The sequence below is a fragment of the Oryza sativa genome, chromosome 1 (genome assembly GCF_034140825.1).
Source record: "Oryza sativa Japonica Group chromosome 1, ASM3414082v1".
In the NCBI taxonomy this organism is placed as follows: Eukaryota; Viridiplantae; Streptophyta; class Magnoliopsida; order Poales; family Poaceae; genus Oryza; species Oryza sativa.
In genome coordinates this window covers 27,684,098-27,705,753 of record NC_089035.1, presented here as the reverse complement: position 1 = coordinate 27,705,753, position 21,656 = coordinate 27,684,098, and the positions used below count along the sequence as shown (strand labels likewise).

General features: G+C 43.0%; 2 protein-coding genes across 4 annotated transcripts; one reads left to right on the top strand and one right to left on the bottom strand.

Moving 5' to 3' along the window:
• Positions 1 to 1,893: 1,893 nt before the first annotated feature.
• Positions 1,894 to 7,633, bottom strand: LOC4327866 (carboxyl-terminal-processing peptidase 1, chloroplastic). Of its 2 annotated transcripts, XM_015766971.3 has the most exons (13): positions 7,173 to 7,633; positions 6,854 to 6,973; positions 6,014 to 6,151; positions 5,668 to 5,772; positions 5,401 to 5,569; positions 4,869 to 4,945; positions 4,612 to 4,656; positions 3,995 to 4,078; positions 3,568 to 3,606; positions 3,427 to 3,489; positions 3,214 to 3,343; positions 3,043 to 3,133; positions 1,894 to 2,450 (listed from the first exon to the last, which is right to left on the bottom strand). In XM_015766971.3, exons 1-12 carry the CDS (start codon positions 7,530 to 7,532, stop codon positions 3,078 to 3,080), a joined length of 1,386 nt encoding a protein of 461 aa, XP_015622457.1. In that variant the 5' UTR covers positions 7,533 to 7,633; the 3' UTR covers positions 1,894 to 2,450; positions 3,043 to 3,077. The 2 variants fall into 2 exon arrangements, with proteins under 2 accessions (XP_015622457.1, XP_066163000.1); XM_066306903.1 differs by lacking the exon at positions 4,612 to 4,656.
• A 5,544-nt stretch (positions 7,634 to 13,177) lies between these two features.
• On the top strand, positions 13,178 to 21,007 carry LOC4327865 (GBF-interacting protein 1-like). 2 transcript variants are annotated; one of them, XM_015759439.3, is made up of 10 exons: positions 13,178 to 13,582; positions 14,570 to 14,613; positions 14,840 to 14,963; positions 15,040 to 15,118; positions 15,212 to 15,855; positions 18,178 to 18,457; positions 18,532 to 18,796; positions 19,320 to 19,469; positions 19,800 to 20,288; positions 20,444 to 21,007. In XM_015759439.3, the coding sequence occupies exons 1-10, from the start codon at positions 13,384 to 13,386 to the stop codon at positions 20,723 to 20,725; spliced, it is 2,556 nt and encodes an 851-aa protein (XP_015614925.1). In that variant the 5' UTR covers positions 13,178 to 13,383; the 3' UTR covers positions 20,726 to 21,007. The 2 variants fall into 2 exon arrangements, with proteins under 2 accessions (XP_015614925.1, XP_066162999.1); XM_066306902.1 differs by lacking the exon at positions 19,320 to 19,469.
• Positions 21,008 to 21,656: the final 649 nt, after the last annotated feature.

The following is a 21,656-nucleotide window of genomic DNA, read 5'->3' as shown; positions in this document are numbered from 1 at the left end:
CGTTTAGAACAGCGACACGGTCTCCAAAACATAATTTGACTTCTTGTTTCTATAAAAATATTTATTGAAAAGTGATATATGTATATTTTTATGAAAGTATTTTTCAAGACAAATCTATTCATATAATTTTTACATTTTCAAACTCAACAACTTTAGAGTTATTCATGATTTATATTCCCAAGGTTTGACTTAAACATTACCCTAAACGACTTCCTTTACGAGTACGGGGGGAGTATACAGACACACATTTAAAGTATTAAACGTAAACTAATAACAAAATAAATTACAGATTCCGCCTGTAAACTGCGAGACGAATTTATTAAATATAATTAATCCGTCGTTAACAAATGTTTACTGTAGCATCACATTATTAAATCATAGCGTAATTAGGCTCAAAAGATTCGTCTCGCAATTTACATGCAAACTGTGCATTTGATTTTTTTTCCGTCCACATTTAATACTCCATGCATATGTCCAAACATTTGATGTGACGGGATTTTTAGAAGTTTGAAAGGAACTAAACACTGCAACAATTTCCCCAAAAAGTTTTAAAGCTGGATAATATTTTTAGCTTCATAAATTTATGAATCTAGATATACGATTGCTTTAATAATATTTTAATAAATTATTTTGTTTCTATTTTAGAAAAAAAATATTAAATATTAAATTACTATAACTTTAACATACAAACTTCAAATCTACTGATATAAAGTTGTGCCAAACAGAGTTAGCAAGACGAGAATCAAACAAAACCGAATTGAGTTTATACTTTGAATGGGGAAAAATGCACCTGCAAGGTTTTTTTGTTGTTACAAACATTTTACAACAAGAAGTTTGTAAGAAAAGAAAATTTAAGCATGCATAGCACTGCTGTATTTTATTTTTGCTACGTGTACCATTTTCCGGTGGGATAATGGCATGCGTATACGTGTATTTCATGTCTAATGAAGAAAACAAGTTTGGATGAATAAACAGTAGCTCTGCGTCTATGGAGAAAATACTATTTTTGAGAAAATTGGGATTATACTATCGCAAAAGAGTGGTTTCGCTGGAATACTATCCCTCTTGATTCATTAAAATGCTATTCTAAACTAGAGGTGTTCACCAAAATTCTATTTTCGCTCTTTTGGGTAAATAGAAATGCTTTTACTCCAAGTTTAACTTTTTTCCGGACCAAAATACCCCTGATACGGGCCCACCTATCATACTCTCTCCACTCTCTCCTCCTCTTCCTCTCTCTCGAGGGAGCGCCGGCCACTGCTCTCCTCCGGCCACCGGCGCTCCGCTTCCACTGCCATCGGCCACCGGCCGTTGCTCTCCCCCTTCCCGCTCGCCGCCCTCCGCCCGCCCCGCCCAGCCGCCTCCTTCGCTCCGCCGCGGCGCGCCGCCGCCACCATAGCCGTGCGTGCGGCCGCGACGTCCAACTCCCCGGCGGCCGCGTCCCCGAAGAAGAGGGCGGCGAGGGTGGGGCAGGCGTGGCGGCGCGGGGCCAGCGAGGGTGGGGCGGGACTAACCTCGTCATCGGCGACGACGAATGCACCGTCGATTGCTCCTCGGTGGCGGCGATGCGGCGCGAAAAGGTAGGGATTTGGACCCCACAACCGTGCGCATGGCTACGGTGGCGGCGGCGCGCCGCGGTGGAGCGGGTGGAGGGCGGCGAGCAAGGAGGAGGAGAGGGCCGCGCCGGCAGCTGTTGCAGATGACTGGGGCGGCAGCGGCACGAGCAGAAAGGGGGAGGAGCACGTGGGGGAGCGTCGGGGGCCGGCGCCGGAGCCAGAGACGATGCGGAGGGCAGCGGCACGAGCAGACTAATGCGGCGACGCAAACAGAAAAGGGAGAGGGAAGGGGAGGAGCAGGTGAGGGAAGGGTATTTTGGTCACAAGAAAACTAAAATAGAGCAAAATCATTTCTATTAACAAAAAGACCAAAAATAGTATTTTGGTGAACACCCCTCAGTTTAGGATAGCATTTTAATGAATCACTTTGAAGGGATAGCATTCCAGCGAAACCATCCGTTTGCGATAGAAAAATCACATTTTTCTCGCGTCGTATGCCCCTCTTGCAATTCTGTGCGGAGGCAGATATACACCTCCTTTAAGTAAAGTTGCAGTATGACCTTGCTGCATACTACTACAGAACAAAAGCTATTTACATATTGGTGTTGATGTATTCAGAGCATTGTCAAGGCAAATCATGATTAGAGACGCCTAAATCAGCGAATATAGGGGGGCGACTTCGATAAATCCTCCACTGAAGGCAGCACTGCAGCAGAAGCCATTCTACATGCTTACGGCTGCTCTCCAGAGTGGTTCAAACTTGTACCGACGCTCGAGGTAGAGCTTATCATTTCAGCACTCAGCTCTCAGCTCAACCGAGAGATCATTGTACAAAACCCCAAGCATCCATTATGGTCCAAGTCTGTAACTAGTTGTTCATCTGTTCATCTCACACTGCAAAGATAAGAGCTGGAAAAGTTAACGCGGACAGTAATGCTCATCAGTAGGTCCAAACCCATCAACAAGCAGGCAAAAAGAGGCGCCTTATGGGATGGGGACATACAATCTAGAATCTACACCTGGTGGAGAATCATATACCGGGGCCACCATTTCATCGTAAGTGGAGGGCCTACTCAGTTGTGTAGACAGTAGCCCCCAGTATTGTGAAGTTAAAGTGTGCGTGCCCAATGCCCATGTCTTACTCCCACTAGAGAAGACCTCTATGATTTATTGATTAACATTGTCAATTTTGTGAAACTAATAACTGGTATTAACCAATCAAAGTGGCAAAGGAAGGTATTTCTCTTTGGACCATGTTCATCAATCCATCAGTAAGTCAAGCAGCTAGATTCTTATCTATTGCTGCAAGCACCAAGAAGCTAAGTACAGTCAGCCAACCAAGATTTGTTCATCGTTGCAACAAGTACCCAAGCATTATTAGTTTTCCATCCGTCTTTTCTATTTATTATCACAAGGAAAATGACTCATTGCAGATCAAGAATTTTCAACAGTAAGAACAGAACATGCAAGTGTAAAAATTTCTTACAGCTGACTGAGGAGCTTCAGAATAAACCACATCATTCAGCTTAATTCTTTGCTTCGGCAACGTGAAAGGTACTCGGTGGCTTCATTGAAATCTGTCACAACAGGAAATTCAGTGTTAACTGCATTATATACATGAGTGGAACAAAAGAAAATGGGTGAATGTGAGTTGCACCAGGAATGCGGCGGTAGTCTGGTTCTATGCCATTTCCATTTATGTCTTTGTGATTTGGTGTCACATACTTGCCCACTGTGACGACAATGCCAGAACCGTCATGAAGTTCAAATACGGACTGGATTAAGCCCTGCCGCATCCAAGGCATAGTATAAGCCAGTTGGTCACAGAGAGTGCTTTTCCTTGGATATGCTGTGTTTTTTTTTAACAAACCTTTCCAAAAGTTTTTTCACCGACCAGAACAGCTTTGCAGTTGTCATGAAGTGCTGAAGCAACCTAGAAAAGCGTTAGTGCATTGGTGAGCTCATGCTGATACTATTCTAATACTACCAGTAAAGTTAAATTGGTACTTACTATTTCACTGGCACTTGCTGTCCTGTTATTCACAAGTACCTATGAAGAAGTTGTGAATGGATATGTGAGATACAATGAGCATGTGGAGATCTTATTATAGCAGACAAAAGAGAGAAGCATGATTCAGCTAAAATTTCAGTAAAGGGTACGTATATGATTAACTGGATCTGTATCATTCCACTTCTAAATCAGCCGATCAAAAAAGTGCAAATAAAAAACTATGGGCATGAATAAATCATAAAACACCCTACAGCTTGATGATTCTCACTGTCAAAGTTAGAATAGGAAAGCCAGAATTCTGTATGTGCAACTTAATAGGTGTCTGTATATGTGTAATTTGTCGGTCTTCGCTTTCTGTTGCATGTAACAGTGTAAAATTAGTTGAATTGGCTAGATAGGTTCATGTACATCACAATAGCATACATACCATAAGAGGAGTAGTAACCAAAGGTTCCCTTTCAGCAACAATTGTATTTTGTACTTGACGATCACGACCAGCAGTATAAATCACCTGAAGAAGTTCCATAGGGGCATAAATACTACATCTCAGTTCTTCTTTAAGAAAAGTACACCTCCAAAGTTCAGTTCACGATATAAAGGATAATTAACAACAGTTTAGTCAATCATATGCCTGGCTGAAAGCCCTCAAACTTTTTAATATGCACAGGACAAGTATATGAATTTCAACGAAGATTCTATCCAAATGCATATCAAGAATTGTAACTACAAGCTCTTAATTTATAATTCCAAACCCATGTCTAACATAAAAAATAACTGTTTTCGAGAAAACATAAAAAAAACTAGCATGGCTTGATTTTTCCAAGTTCAAACCTAAACTAGAACCATTTTAGCCAGGAAGTACCTTCATTTTGATGTAGTATCCATGAACAGTAACTTTTAGCTGAGGTGGGCACAAAAAGGTTGATGGATTTTAAAAGAAGTTATGTAGAAAAAAAAGGTTGGGTTAACTTCTATGGACAGATTTTTCAGGTAACAGATATTGTGCTAGAAGTTGACAAAATATGGAAGCAAGTAAAAAATTACCGTGTCTCCTTTATTCAGGAAGAGCTTTGCAGTCTCTATCCCAGCCTTTAAAGTAAACAAAAGTACCATGAGTAAGAATAACCCCATCCAAATAAATTATATCAGTGTCTTTCATTATCCAAATGCATAAGCCTCAACTGTTTCAAGAAGCTTACAACTCAAGAACTTCAAAGGAAAAGAATGGCACCCACAAACACAATTTTGTTTAGCAGACCAAAGACTGACATGGTTATATAATTGAAATGAAAAAAGCATACTTGGACTAGTCCACCAAGATTGTCCCTCAAATCCAAAACAAAATAGGAGGCACCTGAGTTCTGTAGACGCTTTAGTGCTGCACAAGAGAACATATGTTAGTGGATATAACATGCCACCATCCAATGTAATTATATTAAGTTATATCTACCGATAATAATTTTAATGGAATATCAACAAATAATATCGGAAAATTTTGTAACATCAAAATAGTTTCATACAGAATCAGCAGAAATAACATCCTTAGATGGCCAATTTGCAGAAGGGAAAACGATATTTTAAGTTCTGAAATAGCATCGTTAGATGGCCAATTTGCAGAAGGGGAAACAATATTTTAAGTTGTTCTCCTGATGCTCACAGTTTGAGCCAGGAAAATAGTTATATGTACATGCATAGCAGTTTTGGCTTAAGAATTAGATACTACATGGCCATTTGCAATAAGTTCTATGCATAGAACGGTTCAGCTATGAAAGCAATGCAGCTAAGTGCAGCTAAAAAATGAAAGTTGATAAGGTTAACAAACCAGCAACACACCACTAACCAAATCTTTTTTGGCCACTGCATTGAATTCTTTAATGTGAATATATCCTATAGCTGAATCCTCATTTTCTCTTTTCTCCAATCGATAGAAAACTGGTGTGCGAGCAACCAGTTGTCTCTGTACCTTCAATGGCTCAACAGGACCACAGTTCCCATGCTTAACCTATACAATATACAAGCAATATTGAGATAGTTATAATAAGGAGCGCAAAGAAGTTCTGGGCAAAAGACAAGTATGATGTTTATAAGATTATTCATAACCTTAATTGTAACAAAAGTATCTTTTGGACCTTGCAACATGGATGACACATCAAATGCAGATTTACCCATAACATCAATGCCATTGACTGACAAAAGTTCGTCACCCTAATAAGAGATAAAAAGACAGGACAGGAAAGATAAGTATGTGCATATTATCCAAAAACCAGCTAAATAAGACTACAGTATTTCATACAAAAAAAATGACAAACAACAGTTCTCTGTGATAAGAATACTATCAACAGGAATTACATAAAACATAAAAATAATTAAATAGTCAATCAAACCAATGTTATGATTGAAAAGCATGCCTACTAATTGAAAAGTATATATGTTGAGTTGTTGATACCTGTCTAACACCAGCAGAGTGGGCAGGCCCATCTAATATGAGCCCTAATACCATCAACTTGGAAGAGCCATTGCCGTCAGGAATTTCTCTCAAGTTTAATCCTATTCCCGTCATGTCATATTTTGACATCTTGGAGAACTTCACCAGATTGATTTAACACATGCAAAATATCATCAGAACTGAAGTACAGTTAGAAGATATAGCATATCTTCATGCAAAATCAGCAATAAGTAAAATCAGTGAAACAAAGGAAATGCGTCAAAAAATGGTTTTGTAATATCATCATTTCATCATTGTGGAGCGTTGAGTTTTCTGGTGTCTAAACTCTTGACACAAATTCGCTATTCCCTAAGTGTAAAAGTCACGCAAAACAATAGTTGGCAGTAAAGGTCCAAGTCACAGGGATCCCAAAAACTTTTTGATGGTCAATATATAGTCATTTGCACACGATTCTGACTTGCCAATTAAAAAAATAATGGTGTCATGAGCATTGGCCCGAGAGGCCGAGGCCCATGGTCAACCCAGATTCTAAAAACAGGTTCATGCCAACTTTAGCACTAAATTCAGAAACAACAATGTCAGAATAGCTAATTGCTACAAAAACCATGGATCACTAGGAGAAACAAGGAATGGCATTTAGTGGACCCACCGACTATAAGTAGGCTAAACATGTTGGGAAATGTAAATTATTCAGGCTCATACTCTCTCCTCTCTTTCTCTCTTTAAAAAAAACAAGTTGTACAGTTCTACTCGTGTAATAGGATGATGTTTTCTCCAATATGCTGAGCTTCCATTTGTCATTCTCCAAAAAAAGAACAGTGCCATTTGTAAGGTACTTACTTCGGAGGGAGTCAGGAACCTTGTGTATGGGTCACCCAGGTTAGCCAGCATTTTCTGAATGATATCATGGGCTCTGGAACGGGATCTGATTGAGGTTTGGACAATATCTTGCTTCTTTTTCTGCATTGCATTGAAGCGAAGCAATTAGCCAATTAGCATATTCAAGATATAACGTTTCCCTGAGATAAATCTATGGAGGATAAAATATGTTCAGAAGACTGGCCATTCCGACTAGAAATCCATTAATGTACAAAGAGACTTCCATATAGGCAATTGAACCACTTCATAGTTCATATTCAATCATTTGTTAAGTGCTCACCATCCACATCTCCGGCGACCAGGGACGGCTTCCGGCGTCCGGGAGGAACCCCTCGTTGACCACCTCCCACGCCTCCTCCACGAGCTGCTCGTTCGTCACCACTTCGCTCCTCCTCACCTCCTCCTTGGTCTCGGCGGCGGCCCCGTCGCGGCAGAGCTCGGGGCCCCGCGGCCGCTCCGCCCCCACGGCGTCGCCGGTGAGGAGGGAGAGGGAGATGGACATGGCGGCCGCCGTGGCCGCGGCAGCGGCGCGGAGGGCGTCGGGGAAGGGGAGCGCGCACGGCGGCCCTGGCTTGGTCCTGCGGGTGGCGAGCGAGCGCTGCGGCGGCCGCGGCGACGGCGCGTAGGGGAGTAGCCGCATGGCGGCGTGGCGGCGGGGCGGCGGGCGTGGGAGCCGCTTCGGATTAGTGGTGGGAGTTCGGAGTGGATGGGGTAGAGGGGGATGGCCCGGCTGTGCAACACACTGTCAGAGATTTTAGCTCGTGGAGATTTCATAGGATTTTTCTTACGGGAAACAATCATTTTTCTCACAAATTTCATGAAATTTCTCTATTTCAAAGGAGGCCTGTTGATGAAAAAATCGAACACACCGGCCTGGGAGATCTGCTTAGCTCCAGTGCAGGTCCAAATATGATGAGATGTGGGTGTGCCAGTCAGTTTGATCCTGCAATTGACAAGATATGCAAATAGTAGATCAAAACAGCCGATCGGCTGACAACCTGATGGAGTAGTTCCGGCCGGTAGCCAATAATAGCCGATGCCGATACCAGCCGATAGCAATAGGGTTTAAGCAATCGGCTATATGTCCAATGTAGATAATGATATAAAGGTAATCGGTTGATGATGATGTAACAAAATAACAATATAATCCAGTATAAACCAATCGGCTAGCAATGATATAGTAGAACAAGTATTGATCCGAAGGTTAAAGCACACATCGGCTGGAGGTCCGATGTCATAAGATCCACAAGATTAGATTAAACAGTGAAACCTTTGTTGCCATCGGCTAAATCCAACTTATATGTATATGCAATCCCTACAAGCCGATGCAACGTCCAGATAACTTATCGGCTAGCACCCCGATAAAATATTAGCATGAACCTATCGGCTTAACAAGACTTATATTATCAACAACAATCTAGTAGATCGAACCTAACCGATGCAGCACGAGATTGTATATGATAATCTAATACTCGATGAGCCGATAGATCTGTCTAATGTGATGGATATAACAAATCTATTTAGAACAGCATTATGATTGTAGAGATATATCGGCTAAGACAGGAGATCATACCTAACCGAGACCGTCCCAACTAAACCGATGCGTCTCTAAACACAATGCAATTAGAGATAGAATTGAGATATCAGGTAGGCAAATATATCAACCAAACCAGAGCGATCCAAGAGATCGAATCAATGCAGCCTTGAACAACACCAACGTAGCCGACAGATTCACCAGGGCCCGACAGAACGTAGGACTTACCCCTTCGCCGGAGATCGAACTGAACAGATGCAGCCCCGCGTCAGGTGCCCAAATCCCGCCGGAAGATAAGTAAAAACCTCGGGAAAGAGGGTGGCGATGCGCCGAGAGTATTATTGATCGAGAGTGATAGATTACATAGACCCTGGGTGTACATATTTATACCCATGGGTTGATAAAAGTCCTTGTCAGACAAGAAAGAAACTAACCTAAAGATAAAAGTAAAATATAAAGTCCTTATCGGACACTAAACACACTTTCCTAAAGATAAAAGGAAACTAACAAACTATTCCTAATTAATAGATAAACTGCCATGCCGCATCCTCTTTAAACTCGGTCACTTAGGGATAAGCTTCCTTTAGTATATTGATTTCCTTAACCGAATATAGAAGGAATCCGACTATTGGCGACTTGATAACTCCCATCGGCTGATTCCGAGATGCTACAGCCGATAATGATTCTAAGCCGATGACGTCTTTGCCGATTACCAAATTTCACTGTTAACAAGGCCTTAAGGACTAAATGTATTAACAAAAAATAAATATGATAATAATGAAGGTGTAAAACAATGGATTGTAAAAATTAAAAAAATAGATTTTCAATAGATCAAGGGTTAATTTGATCCATGCCATTGCAAATGTGGATATTAAAAAATGTCATTACAATTTGTATATTCATAACTGTGCCACTCCAATTTTACGAAATTAGAACCATGTCGTTGCTGTCACCTTTTCCATCCATCATCTTCCTTTCCGTCTTCTTCCTTCCTTTTCCATCTTCTTCCTAGAGTCGTGCTAGGCCAGCCCGCCCGCCGTCGCTCTCTGGCGGCAGCGTCGTCTCCCGGAGCCAAGTCGGTGAGCTCGGAGGAGAGGGAGCCAAGCCGGCGCCACCATCCCCTCCCTCAGCGCTGCCGCCCCCTCCTTCCATGCGTTGGAGCCCGCGCCGTCCCTCTCTCCGCACGTCGGCGCGGACGCCGCCGCAGTTGAAGCTATCGCGTCGTCTCCTCCCTCCTCACATCGGCACCAATACCGTGCGCATGCCGGCGGCGCCTCTGCCGTCCCCTTTCTCTGCGCTGCCGCCCCATCCTTCCTCTGAGCACCGCTCGCCAACGTCGCCGCCCCATACCCCTGCGTGGCCGCGCCACGGCTCCTTCCGCGTGCCGAGTCGGCACCGCCGCCCGGCTTCCTCGGCGCCCTTGCTCCTTCCACGCGTTGTCCCCTCCCTCCACGCGGAGGAAGTCGTTGGTCTGGCCCTCCCCAATCTCCACCGTGTCGACGTCGGCGAGCGCCGCGGGGTCCTCGAGCACGGCGTGGAGGCGGCGGAGTCACGTGGTGTCGTTCTTGCCGAAGAGCGTGGCTGGTTGGCGCAACACGTGCAGGCACCGGATGACCTCCTTGGAGAAGAGCGGCGTGTCCTTCTCCTCCTCGTCGCCGTGGTGTTCGGCCCACGACTCATCGCCGTCGGAAGCCCTTGGCGTGGAGCGCGACGTGGCGCGGTGGTGGGAGGACCAGAGCTGCTTTTGTTGGAGGTGGTGGTGCTCAGTTTCCCGGATCCGCCTCGTGGCGGCGTGGTGCTCGATCTCGGCTCAGCGACATGCGATGGCCGCGAAGAAGATGGAGAAGGAAGGAAGAAGACGGAAAGAAAGAGGATGGATGGAAAAGGTGACGGCAATGGCATGGTTCTAATTTCGTAAAATTAGAGTGGCACGGTTACGAATAGACGAATTGTAATGATATTTTTCTGAATAGCCACATTTGCAATGGTATGGATCAAATTAATCCATAGATCAAAGAAAAAAACACACTTTGATGAGAAACAAAAACACAAATAGAATTAAGGTTTGATAGGATTTAAAGATGATCGATCTTTTTCCATAAGGAACCACTAAAAAAATCTAGTATGCATTCGAATTCTTAAAAAAAACACAATCCCTTTTTCCATGAGAGTTATAAACTGTTATACTTCGACTTCAAACTATAATTCATTTGTACTAGGATGTGCCCCATCTTAGTACTAGGTTGTTTTTTTTGACGGAGGGATTACCATTTTAAACCACACCATTATTTGGTGAAGTTAACAGATGTATGGTAGTATTTAGTTTGTTACCAAATATTTGTTGTGTTTAGAGAATTGATATCATCGTAGTTAAACCTATCATGCCAAAACTTAGTAACGTTGCCAACTTGCTAAAATTTTAAATAATGCCAAATTTTCGAAAGGTTAAACATGGCCATGAAGTGAACAAGACTAGAGTTTCGTACGAGCCCTAAGACACGCTTTTCGGCGACCTGGTGCAAACACAAAGTTACAAATGCATGACTCCATTCAACATATTTTAAACCGTATTGCACATATATATTTTACAAGACACTAAAATACGTTTCTACCTAAATCTATGCATATTAATTTTGTTATAGAATAAGCATTTGGGATGTTGTTGATGGTTAAACGTCAAATGCTACCTAAGACATGTTGTCAAATAATTATTGCTGTGGAGTTATTTATATAGGTAACTCGTTTGGCACAATATATAGACCATCACCCCAAATGTTCATTTTATAATTCCAACTAGACGTGTAATTCCAAAAAGAAAATGGAAAACAATCACGGTGTTTACCCTCACGTTTCCCTCTCTGTGGTATCAATTCGTGTTATTTTACATGCCATCAAGCACATCTTTTGAAACTTTATCATTTTTTTTATCCCAAAGGAATCTAAGGAACTGACAGCTAAAGTCATATGAGATTCCGTGATACTCTATTCGTTTCAGGTTATAAAATAGTTTGACTTTGGTTAAAGTCAAATTATTTTAACTTTGACCAAGTTTGTAGAGAAAAGTAGTAATATTTTCAACCCAAAACAAATTTATTGTGAAAATATATTGAATTATTGATTCGATGAAACTAATTTAATAAAAATATTACTATATTTGTCTATAAACTTAGTCAAACTATGTCTTATAATCGGATAGAGTAGCATACTCGCTTTAGTGTTATGTGGAGCTTTTTACGTTTTTTTATTACACGTACTATCGCTTTGGCTATTTACATGTTAAAGCAAATACATTTTAATTAGTACATGTAAAAACGAGTACTTCTTCAGTTGTGATATATGATGCTGGTAACTTTTAGGTACGCATTTGAGCATTCGTATTCATTCAAAAATGTTGTGTAGGTTTGCAAAATATAAGCCAAGACAATAAAACAAATTATATAAAAATAAATAATAATTATATATTTTTTAAATAAGATGAATGGTCAACCTATAATCCAATGGCGTCATGTATTTTCTTTAAAAGGAGGGACCACTTTCTGAAAAGAAAAAAGATGCACTACATTTTATGTCCCCGGCCGCAAAAAAAGAAAGCAAGCACTGTACATGTTTGGATTGCATGTATTGATTGTTAGCGGGAGAAACATAAATGTAAATATTTAATTAAGCCCACAAAACAGCAGGGTGCAAACGGCAAATTCGAAATGGAAAATATTCCTGTCTATACAAAGGAAAGAAGGAAAAGAATGTTACGACAAAAAGAAAAGAACAACTGTTTAAAAAAAACCCTGGACATTAACGAATTTCTGGTGTTATTTTTTTGCGTCAAAGGAAGAAGAGGAATAAAGTGATCCAAGAAGAGGAGAGGAATCTAACCAAATCAGGAAAAACCCAACTAACTTACCACTACTGGGGCGTACTACTACAGATCTCCGTTTACTGCCCGCCTAAATTCTTCTCGCAAAAGAGGAGGAATCCCACTGACCCACACAAAAAAAAAAAAAAACCAAAAACGCATCGTCACTTTCATCACCACCGGCCCCGTGGCCCCACGCGTCAGGTCCGCTCAGGATAACTCCGAGGCCACGCCAGTCGCAGGGTTCGCTGACACGTGGGGCCCACCGAATAATTGCCCCCACATGCTAGCCTCGGGGCGGAAGTCTTCCGTCTCTGTCCGCGCGAGCCCTCGCCTCCCCGAGCAGACAATCCCGTGCGCGCCTATAGTTACACCGGAAGATCCTACCCACGAGCGAACCACATACTGCAGGTGGGCCCAGATGGTGGTGTCCCCACCATGTCAGCGAGAGAGGTTTCTGTGCGCGTTTGAGATCCCACACCGCCGCGACAAGTGTACACGGGGATGGATAGAGAGGAGAGAAGAAGAAGCTTAAGGCTGAGTTCGGATGGGGGAGACGGGGAACCTAACTCTAACTCCTGTGCACGGAAAACGGAGTGGTCCATTAACACGTGATTAATTAAGTATTAGCTAATTTTTTTTTCAAAAATGGATTAATTTGATTTTTTAAGCAACTTTCATATAGAAACTTTTTGTAAAAAACACACCGTTTAATAGTTTGAAAAGCGTGCGCGCGGAAAACGAAGGAGAGGGGATGGGAAAAGGTGCATGCGAACACAGCCTAAGCGCGGACAAAAAAAATTGGGAAATTGATTTTTTAATAATAATATAATAATACTAATAATAATCGCATCGCAGCCGCATCGAGCTATATAAAGGTAGGCGAGGCGGAGGCAGGGAGGGTTTTGGAATTTTCGGCCGCCGTTGCGTGGTTGGGGGAAGAGCAGCAGCAGCAGCAGCCAGCAGCCGGAGGGCGAGCCGAAGCGCGGGGGACGCGGCGGCTGCTCGGCGTCGCTCGCTCGCGCCTCGCCGCGTGGCTGGTTTGCAGGACGGGGGCGGGCGGTTGCCGGCGGTGACGGTGGGCGAGGGGGGGCTCCGGCGAGGATGAGCGGCGGCGGCGGAGGAGGAGGAGGAGGGGGAGGGGGAGGGAGGGGGGCGGCGGCGGGGCCAGTGCCGGGGTCCGCGAGGAAGCTGGTGCAGGGGCTGAAGGAGATCGTGAACCGGCCCGACGCGGAGATCTACGCGGCGCTGCGGGACTGCGGCATGGACCCCGACGAGGCGGTCAGCCGCCTCCTCTCCCAAGGTCTCTCACCTCGCCGCCGTTTTTCAAGTTTTTGTAGCTGCTTTGGTTGCGCTTGGATTGTTTCGTGGCGACTGGATTGGATTGGATTGGATTGAAGTGTTGGGGAGTTCTGTTCCGGTTTTGGATGTTAGGAGACGTGCTTTGGTGGGTTTGCTTTGGGGATTTATTTTGATTTATTACCGTGATGGCTGTGTACAGCAAGAGAGTGGCAGGAATAGCTGGTGTTTTTTTTTTTGGGGGTTTGGTTTGATCTTACCTAGATTTGTTTGTCTGATGTGTTATTTTGCATTTGGCTTAGATTGGGGCTGTAAGACTGTAACTCTCCGGTTTAAACTTTTACTATACTTAGTCTTTATTTCGAATATTCTCAATTCAACCGATGCTAACATTTGGGGGCATAATATAGATTAGCTTTGTGAACATTGATTTTCTTCTCTTGGAATTAGGTCTTTTCGATCTGCTCGGACAGTGTTTCGATTTATTCAGTTTGGATAGGGCATCTGATTTTTCCCTGTTGGGCTGCCTCTTTCTTTACATTAACCTGTGTCTGAACATTTATCTTCTGCACACCTTTCCTACAGTTCATTCAAAGTAAGAGTCAACTGATCATAGGCAATCAAGTTGTGCATCTCTCGTAGTCTTTGTTGTAGGAAACTAACATATTCTATAACTTCTTTCTGTAATTTGAGTAAATAACCTTCATTGCTTGATAATAGAAATATTCTAAAGGAAGTTGGAAATGAATTGAGATTGACTTGGGTATCATCTGTAAAACATTTGAATTACATCGATATATTTCTACAATTTATTCAGCATGCTTTGGATGGTATAATCTTGGGATGCTGGTCTTCATTTCAAAAAAAAACATGTCCAATTGTTCATTTTAGTGCATTTTTTTCTTGTGAATAGCACGCTAAGCTTGATGTTCTGCATGGTTCCAGTAGTGCCCTGATAATGATATCTGACATTTTGTCAATCTTTCTCTAGATACGTTTCAAGAGGTAAAGAGCAAGCGCGACAAGAAAAAGGAGGTCAGGACTAGTTTTTACTTCCAGTTTGACAAGTTTAATGTAGTTTCAGTTGGCCTGGTATTGAACTTGTGTAGCTAACCAGTGATAATTGGTCGATATATCATTTTTTTAATTTGTTGACTGGTTACGTTTTAGTGTTAAAAGTTTACATGTCCATATTATCTCTTGATTATTTATTTTGTGCGCTTTTAGAGCTCACGTCAGTATGTGCTGAAATATCACACAGGTTAATAAGGAGGCGCTTGAGCCAAAATCTAGAGGAGCAGTTAACTCCAATAGTCGAGCCACTAGAGCTGGTGCAGACCGTAGTGGACGAAGCAGTTCAGTTCAGTCTGGATCAAGTGGTGCTGGTAAGTTTAAAACCTGTCCCTATCCATTAGTTTCTATGTTTGGCTATAATCCATTTCTAATTTTCAATCCAACCAGATAACATGTCCTCAAGGTCATCAATATTGGGACCTGGCGTGCTAGCAACTAATTCTACACAGAAGCAAACTGTTCCAAGGTAATGGAAATTTGAACATATAGAAATTTATGTTAGAGGCATTCGTTTCTATTTACAGTATGGTTAACTAATTTGCTTTCTTTTCTGTTTTAGTTCTACTGTAAACAAGGATGTTCTTCACGATGGATCTTTTGGAGCAATGCAACCATCGTCGGGATTTCAGAACAGTTGGTGTGGGGTGCCAGGTCAGATGTCAATGGCTGATATTGTGAAAATGGGCAGACCTCAAGTGAGGTCTTCTAGCAAGCCTGTGGCTTCAACAGACAACGCCTATTCTGGCCAAACCTCATCTTTCTCAAGTGTGGTAAACCAGAACCCAAACAAATCTGCAAGCACTGCCCCACCAACAACATTTGAGCAAAGATTTCCTGTTCTTCAAGATCCTATTCCTCAAGTTAAGAATTCCAGTCATGCTTCTGCTGATAACCATGAGACACAAGAGAGTGATTGGTTTCAACAGGATGGGACACTACCAGGGAGTCAATTAACAGTCCCTGAGACATCCCGTGACATATCTTTACCTGTGGCATCTTTGGAATCATCAACGTTGGTTGCTGACGATGCGAACTCGTATAATAATTCTCATGTAGGAGAGAGCAGCTCAGCTATACCTTCTGATAGACACCTGGAAATTATTGATGGCAACAACCATTTTAATAATGGTTTATTGCACAACTCAAGTGCATACCAGTCTCGAGGGAATCACTATGATGATAACGATGATGATGATGATGAAGGTTAGCATACAGTTGAAATTCCAAAAACATCTTCAGAAGTTCCTTTTTTTGGTTATGTGTCTCTAAAGTCAAATAATGTGCTCTTCTATTCTGAACCACTGTCCATTGAAATGATAGAAAATTCCTCCCAACTGGCTAACATGATATTTTGTTTCCCCCCTTAACCATGCTATGCTTTTCAGAAACCAAGTGCAAATTTCTCTTATAGACTTAGGTAGTGTTTGGTTGCAAGGATGGGATGGGATGGGATGGGATGAACCCACTTTTAGAGGTGTTTGGTTGAGAGGTGAGTGGGATGGGATGGTCCCTGGAGAGGAATATTCCTCTCAGATCCGGGATGAGATGGTCCGCCAAAATCGGACGGACCAATCCATCCCACTTCGACGGACAAAACGGCGTCAACTCCCGCACGCAGCCTCCCGCTCGGCTCCGCCGCAGCGCCGCCACGGCCGCTCGTCCCTCCTCCGCCTGCTCCCTCCCCCAGCGCCGCTCCGTCCTCCTCCGCGCGACTGCCGCCGCTCATCCGCGACCGCCACCGCTCGTCTGCGACCGCCGCCGCCTCGTCCGTGTCCGACCTCCGCCTCCGTGACCGGCCGCCGCCTTGTCCGCGACCGACCGTCGCCGCGAGGCGCGCTCGTCCGCGCCTCGCCTCACCTCGCCTCCGGGACCGGCCGCCGCTCGTCCGCGCCTCACCTCGCCTCCGGGACCGGCCTCCGCTCGCTCGCGCCTCGCCTCGCCTCCGGGACCGGCCGCCGCTCGCCTGACCGCCGCCTGTCCCTCCTCCGCTTGCTCCCTCCCCCGGCGCTGCTCCGTCCTCCTTCGCTTGCTCCCTCCACCTCCGCGACCGACCGCCGCCGCCTCGTCCGCGTCCGACCTCCGCCTCCGCGACCGCCGCCGCCTCGTCCGTGTCCGACCTCCGCCTCCGCGACCAATTGCCGCTGCTCGTCCGCGCTCGCCTCGTCTCCGCGACCGCCGCCGCTCGTCCGCGCCCGCCGCCACCTTCGCGACCGTTGCCGCTCGTCCGTGACCCGCCTCCGCCTCTCCTCCGCTCGCGCCGACGAGCTCCTCAACTTGCGCCGACGAGCTCCTTCGTCCCCAATCTCACCCGCAGCCTGGAAGCTAGCCGCTGGGAGCAGACGGCCCTAACGTCCGTGAAAAATTGTTCATCCCATCCCACCTCAATCCCTTCTACCAAACAAAAAACTATAACCATCCCATACCACAAACCAAACACACAATTGGAACCATCCCATCCCAAAAAACTGGGATGGGTTAGACCCATCCCACTTGTCCCCAAACCAAACACACCCTTATAGTATGACACTCTGACATGGATTAGGTGTACTGTCTAGTGTTTATCAAGGCCATTGGTCATTTTTTTTTAATGGCTTTCCCTTTACATAACAAAAACAAAACCATTCATTGTCAGTGTTCATCTTTTAATCTTTCTCCCTGTAATATGTTGAAGTGGTAGACTGCTAGCATCACTAAAAAACTATGATATGAAAAAAAAAGTATGTTTGTTAGATTCTTTTAGCAATTTCTCTCATATTGACAAGGGTTTTTGATCTGAATGTTGGAAGACTGTAAGCTAACAGCTAGAGTTGCAAAGAAGGGTCCTTGTTTTCTTGTAGTTTTAAATAGAATATATGTACTCTGATAATCAACATTGTCAACTTTATACAAAACCACAATCTTATTATTTAAGTGTGTATCATCTATTCATTTCATTTACCAAGTCAACAACAAAAATGTACAGCTCTGGCCCAACTTGTATGAAGTATTGTTTTAATTCTGAACTAATGATTGTGTAATTTGTTCAATGCCTTCTAACTTTCAATTGGATCAAGAAATACGATCTTTCAAAACTTAAGTTTTCAGTATATTTTAATTTAAGATGCCCATGCTACACTCCAACATACAAGCATAGATACAATTTAAACATATACTTGTTTAAGATCTTATTATATAGATAAATTTTCTTTATGCTGTGCCAATCTGAATCAGCAATGAACTAATGGTGCTTATTAATGGAAACGGATGGTTTTGGTTTTCAAATTTATTCAAGGTTCAAGCATATAGCCTTGTTGGCTTATGGTTTGCTGCTGTACATAGCTGAGTGCGCTACCAATCCCAAATTTCCAAGGAAGTGAAATATGCAAAATTGCACATGTAGCATGGTTGCTTGGTTCCTTTTTTATACATTTTAATTCACGTTGTACTGGTGTACTAAGTTATATATGCTGTGGCCCTAAATGCTGATACTTTCTTCTCTTAATCATGCAATTATTAGTGTGAAACTGACAGTGTAACATTTTGCAGCTGAAGTTTCTAATGTTGATGTGGAATCTGCTTCGGCAAACATTCAGCACCTAAGCCTACAGACTGAAGATCTAGTTGCAAGTAAATCTACCGAAGATAATCCAGCGGTTATAATCCCTGATCATCTACAACTTGCAAATGCAGACTGTGGGCATCTGAGCTTTGGTAGTTTTGGATCTGGTGCCTTCTCTGGGTTGCTTCCATCAAAGGTCCACAAAAATGGAGTGGAGGAAGTGCCTGTTCCAGATGAATCTCCATCAGTTGATCAAGAAGATGTCAGGTGAAAATATTTCCTTGCTATGTTCTGTATTCATGACAAGAAATTAGCCTTTTCTGATAAGGCCGGCCTTGCAGGAATCAAGACAACAATGTTGCTCTAAATTCTTCAACAAATGGGGACGTTGAAGCCAGAATTGGCACTAGCATGGAGAATACTGATGAACCTTCAGTTTCACAGCCTGATATTCTGACGCAGGGTGCTGTAGATGTGTCAAGTCTACAATACAATCTGCCATCAGTTTCAGATCATGTATATTCAAACACAACACAACCAAGTACGATGGAGAGCTCACAGGGAGACATACAAGTGCAACATCTTCCTCAGTTTTCAAGTTTACTGGTATGGTTCTCTTATACCCTGAAATTGGAGCACACAGAAGATCATCATTTCACATAGTTAACATCTCAGTTTTTCCTATTATTTGTCAGTTTGTCACCATCTCAATGTTAGCATATGTACCAACTTGGACTGATCACTTATATGAATCTTTCACGAATTTGTAATTTGATTAAGTTACAAAATTGTTAATTTAGCTTTGCTATTGAGGAGTTAGGTTAGAGTACGTATAATCTGCAGACATTATGACTGTCGTTCGGAGGATGTTTTATTCAGTTGTCTCTGTTTGGCTAAAGATGTTTTATACTGTGTCTGCTTTGATGATGAAATTTTACCTGTTTACCTCTTTAGTGTTGAATGTCCTTGGTAATGTGACAGGTTGATAGTCAATATATGAATATTAACTAAAATAAAATCAATCCTCTCAAGCTCAATATCATTTATTCTTGTTATGCATTTTTTTGACAAATTGGAGTTTTTTTAAAAAAAATTCTCATCCTTATGGCACTCTAATTTATTATTGTAGCAAGCAAATACTCTACACAACAACTTGCTGGGATCAAATCTTCCCAACCTTCGGGACTTTGACTTTTCACCATTGCTATCAACACAATTAGCTACAAAATATAACCCACCAGTACCGACTACCAGCTTACCAGCAATCTCCATGCAGGAGGTAACTCCAAAATCTTTTTTTACTTTTTGTTATCGTGCTTGTTCTGAAGTTTGTTGAATTTGTAGAAGTTGTAGTTAACAAGTTTAGAAAGAGGTCATACTCTCTATTTCAAGGATGGACACTTTATGTTCAGCATAGTTGAATGGATATAGTAGCATCAAGTCATCAAGAAGCTTATAGCTATAAACGTTTAACTATTTCTTGCATTAATAAAAGAATTGTAGGTACATTTTCCTGGCTGTTAAATGCCTATTTGATTTGGCATAGATATGTTAGCATTTCAGCTTGTATTCTATTTTTGAGTTCCACTTTGCATTTTATATTTTCCAGACATTGAAGCCAGGGGGATTCTCGAATGCACAACCTACACAAAATCTTCCCAGCGCGAGCATTCCGTCTGGGCCTCCTCTCCCACAACAATTATCTGTACATCCGTACCCTCAGCCAACTCTGCCCCTTGGACCTTTTTCCAATCTGGTTGGCTATCCATATTTGCCTCAAAACTACTATCTACCATCAGCAGCCTTTCAGCAATCTTTCTCAAGTAATGGACCTTTCCATCAATCTGCTGCTACCACTGGGGTGCCTGGTGTCAGTATGAAATATTCGATGCCACAATACAAGGGCAGCCTTCCTGCTACAAGCCCACCACAGCCTTCATCAGTGGTCTCCGGATTTGGAGGTTTTGGTAGCTCAAATAATATTCCTGGAAATTTCGGCTTAAATCAGAATGTCCCCTCTGCACCCACAACTATGGGGTTTGAAGAAGCTTTAAGCACACAGTTCAAAGATAACAGTCAATACATTGCCTTGCAGCAGGTAAGTTTCACATGCTTTGCCTATGTTCTGGCGCCATTTGTGTTTTTGTCCTGTCTGAGGATATTATACTACAAATACACTTGCACTTGCACTTTAACTGTCCATTTGGATTTCCATTTCATTTTTTTGGTGACTTCATTCGTGATGCCTTTCAGAACGACAACTCTGCAATGTGGCTTCATGGAGCTGCTGGTTCAAGGGCCGTTTCAGCGGTACCACCTGGCAACTTCTATGGTTTCCAGGGCCAGAATCAGCCAGGTGGCTTCCGCCAGGGGCAGCAGCCCTCTCAATACGGTGGCCTTGGGTACCCAAGCTTCTACCAGTCACAGGCTGGTTTACCGCAGGAGCACCCGCAGAACCTTACTGAGGGAACCTTGAACAGCTCTCAGACCACTCCATCTCAGCCATCGCACCAGATCTGGCAACACATCTACTGAGTCCTGCCCTCGTGGGAGAAGCCCCTCTACACTGCCAGGTGATCTGGTGACCTGGCATGCGCCATGAAATGAGCAGACTAGCTGAGCTGCCGTCTTGCGCGCGGAGAAGAGTGGACAATGCTTTCTACAGTTTCGAAGTATGTTGCTGTTTTTTCTTCTTTTCTTCTTCACTTGTTGCGTGTGTCCGGGGACTAATTTCAGCTGTTACGAGTTTACTCGATAGTGAGTTGCTATGTTGTAACGGTAAGTCCTAATTTCATCTAACAAGAGCTGCTTCTTATACCCTGTGTGATTCAACCTTTATGTTCTTGATGCCCCACTAATTTTACATGCTGGTCGCTGCACATCTCAAAGTATACTCCCATAAAGTAGCTGCTGATAAGCAGAGTCAGATGAGGACAAGCTGCAGCATGCAGGTGTTGCTACAAGTTTTGCAGGTTGCGTTGATCCACCTTGAGGGCTTTCAGATTTCAGAGTTCAGTCCCCATCCAAGAGCATTCTTCACTGGCATTCGGATATTTGCATGTGTAAAGAATTACTGGTTAGAAGCTGAAGTGGCCTAGTTTGGGGCATGGTACTTCATTCCTCTGGAGATAGCTTGTTTTGGGCAGCCAATGCTGCAAGTTTTTACCGCAGAGCAGAGCACTCCGTGCAAGCTTTATCGATGTTTGATGCCAATGAAAGTTAGAACGGGCTTTAACAAGAAGATAATATTTTGTGAGTATTTTTCCTTCCTTTTTCTTTTTTATTGCAAGGAAGTTTCTTTTCTGAAGAGATGAGTGGTTAATCAATGATTCATTGTTCTGCAATTGTCTATACAGGATTTTAAGGGGTTGTTTAGATTGATGCCATTTTAGACCATAGCATATTTTGGTAAACTTATCAAATATATATGTGCATCCATTTAGTTTTTTTTTATCAAACTTTGGTA

What these genes read in the sequence shown, in the direction of transcription:
- LOC4327865 (XM_015759439.3), top strand. Translation starts at nt 13,384, where the DNA reads ATGAGCGGCGGCGGCGGAGGAGGAGGAGGAGGGGGAGGGGGAGGGAGG. An exon ending in AGCGCGACAAGAAAAAGGAG is followed by an intron (nt 14,614 to 14,839) that starts GTCAGGACTAGT and finishes AATATCACACAG; the next exon opens with GTTAATAAGGAGGCGCTTGA. An exon ending in CAGAAGCAAACTGTTCCAAG is followed by an intron (nt 15,119 to 15,211) that starts GTAATGGAAATT and finishes TTTCTGTTTTAG; the next exon opens with TTCTACTGTAAACAAGGATG.
- LOC4327866 (XM_015766971.3), bottom strand. Translation starts at nt 7,532, where the DNA reads ATGCGGCTACTCCCCTACGCGCCGTCGCCGCGGCCGCCGCAGCGCTCG. An exon ending in TCCTGAATAAAGGAGACACG is followed by an intron (nt 4,079 to 4,611) that starts GTAATTTTTTAC and finishes GAACTTCTTCAG; the next exon opens with GTGATTTATACTGCTGGTCG. An exon ending in TGGTTACTACTCCTCTTATG is followed by an intron (nt 3,607 to 3,994) that starts GTATGTATGCTA and finishes ACTTCTTCATAG; the next exon opens with GTACTTGTGAATAACAGGAC.